We start from the raw sequence: 9,407 nt of genomic DNA on the forward strand, positions 1-9,407 counted from the left end.
AGAGGTATGTGTTTCATAATGGCTACGGCTGTTTGTCACTGTTATAGGTTTGTGTGCAATAGATGCAACACTGCATGTGTAGTATACCATGATTGAACATGTGTGTTACACTGAATGCATGTGAAGTTCCATTTTGAGCTGCCCCATGATGCACCACTCCATCTTTTGTGCTTTGTTATAAAAGGTCATTATCTTGATATTTTTTTTCTTTTTTTGCCTTCAGTGTTCAGCCTGCAGGATCTTTGCTGCCGAGCCATTGTCTCATGTACACCAGTCCATCTCATTGACAAGCTCCCGCTGCCTGTAGCCATAAAGAGTCACCTGAAATCCTTCTCCATGGCCAATGGGATGAATGCAGTGATGATGCATGGACGTTCCTATTCTGTTGCTAGCAGCGGAGCTGGCAGTGGCAGTGGTGGCAGTAGCAGCAAGGGCAACAGTCTAAAACGGTCCAAGTCCATTCGCCCCCCACAGAGCCCACCACAGAACTGCTCGAGGAATAACTGCAAGATCTCTTAGCCAATGAGTCAGTCCTACCAGGTCCTTCCTTGCCGGCTTGTCATCCTTTCCTCATCAGGGGCTTCCACCAGTATTTCTCCCAGCACTTCACTTATAGAAAAGCTATGATTTGCGAACTAGGCCTGGTTTGTCTGGTCACAGAGCTGGTCTGCTTCTTGGGAGAGTACGCTATATCTGCTAGCCCCTGGAATATCCAGTGTACAAAGATACAGGAAGAATTGAGAAAAGCAAATTTGTATTCACTTCAGTAGATGGAATCGGAGGACTGACCAAAATGGAGATTGGTTCCCAATGTACTTCAGCAGCAGCTTTTTAGTCTTTATATCATCCAGACCACTGTTGGGATGAGACATGAAAGCAGTGCATGCAAGAACCTCTCCCAAATGGCCTGCCACCATCAGAAGAACACCCAAAACTGAGAGGATGGTGTTGAAGGCTATTAGAGGAGTATACACCTAATCAGACTTCTTCCCTTCTGTAAAATACGTTAACAATCGTGGTTTTATTTTTATCTTTTAATTTCAGGAACTCTTTTATGCACCCCTGTATATTAGAGTGTTGAGTGGGGTGTTGTCACTCAGGGATTCTGCTGCGGTAGAGGGATGGCGGGCTTATCCTAGAGAAAGCCGTGCTCCTTCTGTACCAGGCAGCACATTTGTTTCAAGACAGGTGGCAGGACTCGCACTAGATACAGTTGCTAATAATCTTTTCCGAATCTTGCACAGTCCTGGTTTATCTAGAGGGTCAGAACAAATCCATATGTTTTTGGCAAACAAAGAGAAAGCAGTCAGTGTAACAAGCTTAAACCATTGACGTTCTTGTCTGCTGCTGTGCTTAGATTTCCCGTGTTGCAGTTTCCTGCAATGGAAAAGGTGTTATGAAAGCTTTACTAGAAATCTTAGTTGGCCTATGCATTGGCCTGCAGAGGTACCTTGCAGTGCTGTGCGCTTCCCTCCACATGTTTCTAGTTTTTCTAAGCAGGACATCCCGCTATATAATAGACCGATCACAATGTTTGCTATTCGAAGGGGGGAAAACAATGCCTTGCTTTATGCTAATGCAGCATTACTAGTTGTTCTGTGCTTTGGAAAGCACAATAATTTGATTGTCCTTTTCACTAAAAAGCTGTTTGTCCCCTTTTGCTTTCACGTCGGTGGGAAAGATGGTGTTAGTACACTTTGCTTGTCTGCAGGAACTGTTGGTTGTGCTGTGCTCTTGAATGTAGAGGCCCCCTGGTCACCATCCGCTTATACACACATCTGGTTGTCTTGTGTTTTGCACTGCATCAGATTCAAGTCATTCGGTCCTCTGCGGTGCAGGATAAGGTTGGCAGATCACAGCTGGCAGGCCTACTGCAGTCTAATGTGCAGTTGATTTTCTGCCAAGACTCCATTAAATCCTCAATACAAGGATAACCTTAACAATCTGGGAGTGGCCAGACTCTTTCCGGGAAATCATGTACTCCATTCCCCTCTTTTAAGGTTACCACATTGCTCAGACAGGACCTGTTTGCATTGTGAAGAAAGGACAAGAGTTTAATGTGCACAGCTTTTGTAACTGTACCTGGCCTAGTGTTCACTAACCTGGTCTAATTCTGTGATTCCCTAATGTGCTTCAGCATTCCATTAAGCAAACAACATGGAAGAGGCAATTTACAGCATGCGTGACAGAAAATCTCACTTGATGTGCTTTGAATTGGACAACACTTTAAAGAGAATCAAAGTAATCTAACAAGGTTTGCTTTTGCTAACTTGAAACTAAGCATATTGCAGAGCCTTTATGCTCAAAGTTCCTGTGTCTTCGGTCTGAACACACAGATTAATGGTAGCCAGTGCAGCCAGTGCAGCTCAAGTGTACCAAAATGCAATAATTTCTCCAAAGCGTGGAACAAATCTTGCCATGAGCTGCCTACCATCACAGTTGATATGATCTATGAAATCCCCTCACATGACACATCCATCAGTTGTGTGGCAGTACCATATTATACATTCATGCAAAGCTTGATTATAGTAATAAGTCCTAAGGTCTCCTTTCTAGTTGACCACAGCGACACCCCACTGATCGGTGTGACCAAACAAACGTGGGCCATATGTGGCTTCTACAATGCTAACTTTGAAAATGAATGGAAATACTTAAAAGGAAAATATTAGTAATTTCTCAGTTGCCATTCTTGTTCCATTAAAGTAAAGATTTGGGAAGCATTGACTGGTTAAGTCGGAGCACAGTCCAAAATCTAAGCAAAACGACGATAGATTAATGAACGGTGAGAACACTTGGAAGCTTCTGTGTAGTACACAGACAGTGCGGTGCATGGATTTAATGACCCAGTCATACAGTATTCTACATGTGCTGTCCTGCTCTAATAAGCTGCATTGAACATAAGCCATGACATAAATGATTTGCCTTTGTATAACCATTATTTTTTTATTTGTCACCTACATGTTCAAAGTGATAGTAATCTGTCTGAAGAACACTTTTCTCTAGGATACAGGAGACATGAAAAGCTAATGTTTTTTCAACGGATACAGATGTGCAGTTTTGTAGCATACTATATTCTTTTGATGCCTATGCTTTGAAAAGTTCCTGTCAGCAAGAGATTCTGTGCACTTTGTTAAAATGTTCCTAATAGTAATCTATTTTGGGTAGGCCCTTAGTACTTAAAATCTTCAAAATGGTCCCATACTGCCCAACGGCATCTTGGATTGTTTTCTTTTCTGACATCCCATATCACGTCCCTAGAATGTTATTTGAGAGCAGTCTTTGGTTTATGGTGTGTAGTAACCTAGTTCGAGAGCCTTTCTGTCTAGCATGCACTAGTATTTGAATGGCTTTTAGGTGTTTCAATAGACAGGAGGGTTCGAGAAGTAATATTGATAATTTATAAACATGTTTCAATGGAACCTTGTTATCAGTGAGCTTTAAATAGAAGACACAGAAGATAGCAATCAATTGCAGGCTTTGTGAACCAGATGGATTATTGATTAAATGCTCTCAAAGGGGCTTCTAGCGGATACTGAACAGTGAAGTTCTCCCAGTACTGCACTGTTACAAAGCACTGCATTGTTTATAAACTCATGTTTTAATTCTTCCCTGCTGTTGTCTGTAACTCTGAGGCCTTCTGCTGTGTTTCTCACACCGCCTTTCTATGTCCCTCAAACTTCTGTGGCTGATGAGTGAGGAGTTCCAACTTTCTTGCTCATTCAGTCCCCAGCTATTCTATTCACATGATGTCATTCTAGTTTATTGTGACATCTATCATTTTTTTTGTGGGTGTTTTGCGACCTATGTTTTTCGATCCATACACTTTTGCCATTTATTTTTGTTACAGTGTGACTGGATACCTCTGCATTTATGGAGGTCTTTTCTATTTTATTATCTCCTATTATCTTTTTCCAAATATAGTCTACTTCTCATAATACACACTTGGTTGTTTCAGGAAAAATAGCAGTTCTTCAAGGCGATGATCCTTATAAGTGCCAAATATGTTGGGAGCAATTGCTTACATTTCTTAGCGATGTGATCACAACTCAAACAAGGAGTGACTTTCTACTTCCTTTGTTCAGAGGAAAGAACCCTCCTAGTGAAATCTTACCACAGGAAGATATTGAATTTTTTCATATGGTCATTTTTTAATTCCACATCCGGGCTCACTTATGAAAAATAATGCAATGATTTACTATCCTCTAGCTCTACCAACAAGAGGGTGAGTGATTGAAACTTCCTGCCCCCCTCCCCCGCACAGCACTGTGTTATGTAGTACTTGGTGGCACAGCAACACTTTCTAGGTCGGCTGAAATTCCCCAGAGTACAATAGATGCAAAGTGGCTTTTTAGCTGATCTGTGGCCTACCTCAAGATCCATAACTTGTTCAGCACCTACCCCTAATGCAAGTGAGTGCTCAACATATACTCTTGAGGCAAGCAGCACATAATTCTCTGAGAATTTACAATGTTAACTCCTTTTGACTTAGCACCCCCAACATTTTCATACTGTCTGGAGGAGCACCTAGTGATGAACCTTAAACAGTCAGAAGTCTAGAGACACTCCTTTTTCTCTCCTGTTCAAACGGGGAATAATATAGGACTCTTTTCATACATGAAGAGGACTTTGAATAAACAAAAACAAATGAAGCCTTTGCCTTCTCGAGTTTCATACCCGGAGCTTTGAAGAAATGAAGGATCCCCTGCCAAAGAAATGCAGCTTAAGAGTTGTGTTTCTGGTTGGTCATGCAAAATGCTTATTTGCCACCACTATAGCCTGTGGCTATGGTGGTGAGTCTTTAAAAACACACTGTGGAGAACCTCAAAGCATTCTACTAATCCCAAGCCTAATATTTGATGTCATTAGTTTTCAGATGTCTTTGCTAGACATTTCAGATGTGCAGATTGCTTTCATAGCAAGGCACAGACACGAGTTTTCACTTTTGTGGCTGACATAGAAAAAACGGAGAGTGAAAACTCTGCAGCAGTTAATATTTTAGTACAAACCTGTCGACTGTCACTAATTAAAGAAAACAAAATTGAAGCTCAAGCCCTTGTGAAGTAACATTGTGTACATTGGCATTCCCGGTATTAACTTTGGAAGACATTTCTGGTTGTGTATTAGCAAAACATGAAGAGAAATGCTATGGACGTGTTGCACAACTGCTCTGCTCTTGGGTCATGCAGGAGAAGTCACAAGAATCATTGTCTTATAATAGTTACTTATTGAAATTTCTTTGTGTTAAAATCTTTCTGAGAGCAACAGTTATGGTTGCTACCAAATAATATTTTGCAAGAGCCATGCAATAACATTGCCAAGCGCTATCCTTCGTTCAACTATAAAATAAGGATGGCATTCAGATTTCCTACTGGGCTTTTAAGAACTCTCTGGAACATTGTGGGCGCTTCAAGTTAGGCCATAGCAATGTTTTCTGCTGCTACTCCAGATAGTTCCACAAAATCACGTTTTATTGGTGAACAATAAATTCCCTGTAGATACTTCTACTCCCTAAGGCTGATGTAGGGCAACAACAAATCTTGGATCTTAAGGTTCTAAAGGTTTTTAGGAAAGTAATCCAAACTCAATATTTTCTAAAATAATAAATAAAAACCTCAATTCGATGCTATTGCATTTGAATAAAGTGCAAAATTCCATAATTATCATCCTGGTATTGACTGTGTCTGAGAGAACTTCTCAGATGGTGACTAATGGACGTTTTCTTTGCTTTCATCTGCCCAATTCCTAATATGATTTACTTGTACATTATCTCATCGTTAATGTCATCTGGTAGCTCTTAAGATCTGGTCCCCCTGCTTGTCCTTACATAAGGTTTTTCTGTGCACTAGATAGGCTACCTGACACAGTCCTGCTTGATAGTTTTGCCTAACTTCTGAGGTCTTGACAGAAGGTTGTGTTAATATCCGTCAAGTTTGTGTGGCAGTTCTGATTAAAGTGGGAGGGGGTTAGTGGATTATACCATGATGTTTTACTCTTTAAAATGTAAACAATTATTCACTTTGCCCTTTCACTTATATCTGGAAAATTCACTTCTGTAGTCTTCTGTTCTTCCAGGCATTTGAATCTATTATGAGAGGCCAAATTTTTTTTTTTTTTTAAATAGCATTGGTTTCTGATCTCTGTCAGACTTTGAGAAAATGTCTTGTTGAAGTCCAACTTGGTGACTTACTGTTCTCGTGGAGCTCATGAAGTCCGCTCCCTTTGAGTATCTGTACAATTGTAATATAAAGTATTTGACTTACAAAGTTGCCTTCGTAGTTGCCAGTAGTTTTACTAGGAGAAATCCTAGAAATGATACTTTGTTTGATACTAAGTTTTCTGTTTTAATAGGAATATGATCTGAATTAGAACTCATCCAGTTTTATTAGTGAAATGTATTAACTTCTTATTACTAGTTTTTCCACCATTTTTGTAAAACACCCCTCATAATCTTTTCTTCAGACCCATAACATCATTTTATGTTTCTTTCTTGAACATATCAAGAAACTAAAAGCAGCAACACTTTCAAGATTCGTCAAAGGGGTGTACCGGACAACACATTTTAGTGCTAGAGTACCTTCAGTGTTCCTTTTACAAAATGCATGACAGGAAAAATGGTGCTTTAGAATAACAAAGCAGCCACTTTTATGTCTTCTGTGAACATTCCTGCTCGGGTACTGACTAGGGACAACAATTGGATTGATCAGTCAGACTTTGGAATCTGCTTACGCCTCATTTATTGGATGGTCACTTAGATGTATTTTATACTAGGCAAGTGAATCTCTAAATTCCACACTGAAGAACATTTTCTATTTTCAGTGTTTACATTGCCCTGTCTCTCCTCCCTTTTTTTTTTTAAATAAGGCATCATTATGTTTTTTTATCCTACACCCTACGAAAGCCAAGAAGGCACTTACTAGTAGGGGTCACGTTTTGAACATCCCAGTGGCTTGGATGCCTAAATGACCTCTCTAACATGAGTGGTGTGAAGGCTAAAAATGTTAGCAACGTCTTTGTAAATCTGCCCTCCTTTCTCCGCTCCTTTATAATGAGGAAGAAGCATATGAATCTATGCTGGATAGCCATGCTCAAGAACTGTTGATGGAAATAATGTTTTTGTTTGTTTGTGGCTATCCGGATGTAAAGTATTGCCTGAAAGGTCTAGTAGAAAACCTAGTCATCCTTGGCAGTTTGAGGAAGCTAATGTTATGTTGCTCAGAATGTTCTTTACTATGAGAATTTAAATTACTGTTTTGTTGCTTACATTTCGGGTTTTTCATCTTTGAGCAGCCTTAACCCTTTTTTGCCAGTTATTTGTGACGCAATTGCTTTATATGGAGTCTTGCTTCGACACATTTTCACGTTCTTCCAACATATTCCCGTTGTCAGTGGCCTGAGATTTTTTGTTGACTCTTCTCCTATTTAGTATCTTTCCTCCAGGAGCAGAATGCAATTCATTTCCTTCATGTTTTCACCTGTTCTAGCTACGTTTGACCATAGCTTCAGTTAGGTGCCCTTGTGCGGCAGGCACAACAGGTACCTTTCGTTAGTGATCTTTTAACAAATGTACGGGCTTCCAGCAAACTGTAGTCTTTTATTCGCAGCTGTGATCAAAGTTTTAATTTAACTGTGTCGTTCTGCATAAATTATCCCCAGAGCAAATACTTTGTAACGAAGTGATGATTGGACACTGATCACACACCATCCCTTCTGCCCTAATTGCAAATAATGCTGAGGTGGCAGGACGCTGAAAGATGTGGTCAGTGGAATGGTTAATCATTGTAGCTCTTGGAGAGTATCTCTTATCACTAATACATGCCCCTCCATGCATATTTCAGTGAGATCTCCCCCTCCATGACTTGTGCAATATAAAGAAGGGACACCGCTGAATCTCCTCACTATAACCTAAAGTGCTTTGCGACTGAATCATAAAACACCAAAGTTAGCTAGGGTGTCCTTGGATTAGTTTCACTCCTTTTGGGTTTCACACAATAACTATTACCTGCACCATACACAACCATTGTTTTCCCCTTGATTGATTAATCAAATTGTGTTTAAATTCAAGGCCACACCATAGGTGCCAACAATTACTGATCAGAACATTGGTGCTGCTACCACTACAACGGAGAAAGCTTCTGTCGAAATTATGTACAGCACAGATGCATCCTTTTGTAGTTACTGTAAACTGTAGAACTACAGCGGCTAGTGCACCAACGCAGCCTTGCCTGTCATGCTGCAGTCCTTGGCAGAGCACTTGAAGGCTGCCTGGTTTATGAGCTGCACAAGTATTAGACACTATCATATGCTTGTTATCTCATGCAGACCATTTATCTTGCAGGTTGAAAAGAAAGGCTTACAAGATAAATGCTTCAGTATACCACAAATAGAGCACAAGAAGCCATCTCATTAAGTGGCATTTGCTTACTGCACTTATTGACCAATTCTCAGTTTGAGGCAACATCTTGAAGTGTAAGAGACATCGCTCTTAGTGTTGGGTAACTAATCGCTATACTGCGATAACTCAACAAAGATTACAGTCACAGTGCCTATTTATTTATAACACGTTAGAGAGGACACCGCTATAATGGTAGAACATCACTAACATCCCTCATTTACTTTCCAAAATGGTCATTGAACGATTCCACTGTAAACTGCCTGACATTACTTCTACCACAGCACCTACCACAATAAAATGTATAGGAAGCTTAAATGCTTTGTATATTCCTAAATGAATGGGAATTTTGTATTCAATTATTTGTTGTATTTCCTTGCACGAGAATTTTGTTTAATGAATTTATCATTCCAAGCACTCTCTCCATAATCTCTGAGATTACTACTTGGTCCATGATCATGCAGCACCATCTTCAGAGATTCCTGCTATGCTGTGGGGGTCGCTGTACTTTCATGTTCAGTTGCTCCCCTTCCAGCAGTCAGTGGTCCATTGCCGTTCATCATGGTCTAATTTTAAAATATATTTCCCATTCCTTATGACCAACCAGGATGCAAAACTCAACGGGAGTGTAGAATCTGCACTGTAGATGGAAACAAACATTTTTGACACTACAAACAGAATGTTGCATTTTTAGCTGCTGCAAACTTATAGCATTCCTATTTCTTTACAAACTGTTTTGTATATCTGTACAGCAAATGTAAACTGTGAAAATGTTTGTTTTCTAAAATAAATTAAACCGTCTTTTGTTTTAAACTGTTGAGCTCATGTGGCAGTGTGTCTTTTGGGAGTTCCGTTTCAGGGCTCCCTTTTCCCATCCCATTGCAGAATCAAGGTGCCAGATGATTCTTCATTGAATCTATGAAAGATACCAATACTGGAGAACCACAGTGTACAGGTAAGTAACTTGTTTTGTGCTGGACAGCTTGGGGTACAGGGGCCACAGGATGAAAGGACAGCC

At 40.1% G+C, this 9,407-nt stretch overlaps 1 protein-coding gene across 1 annotated transcript in view; it reads left to right on the top strand.

Moving 5' to 3' along the window:
- The window catches only part of RAB40C (RAB40C, member RAS oncogene family), a 224,835-nt gene extending 215,628 nt beyond the window's left edge, over positions 1-9,207 (top strand). Inside the window, exon 7 of the mRNA XM_085632143.1 lies at positions 224-9,207. Within this exon, the coding sequence (XP_085488269.1) occupies positions 224-519 (296 nt within the window). The 3' untranslated portion in view covers positions 520-9,207. The remainder of the gene's footprint in view (positions 1-223) is intronic.
- Positions 9,208-9,407: the final 200 nt, after the last annotated feature.

Source organism: Triturus cristatus, chromosome 10, assembly GCF_964204655.1.
Source record: "Triturus cristatus chromosome 10, aTriCri1.1, whole genome shotgun sequence".
NCBI classification, from domain to species: domain Eukaryota; kingdom Metazoa; phylum Chordata; class Amphibia; order Caudata; family Salamandridae; genus Triturus; species Triturus cristatus.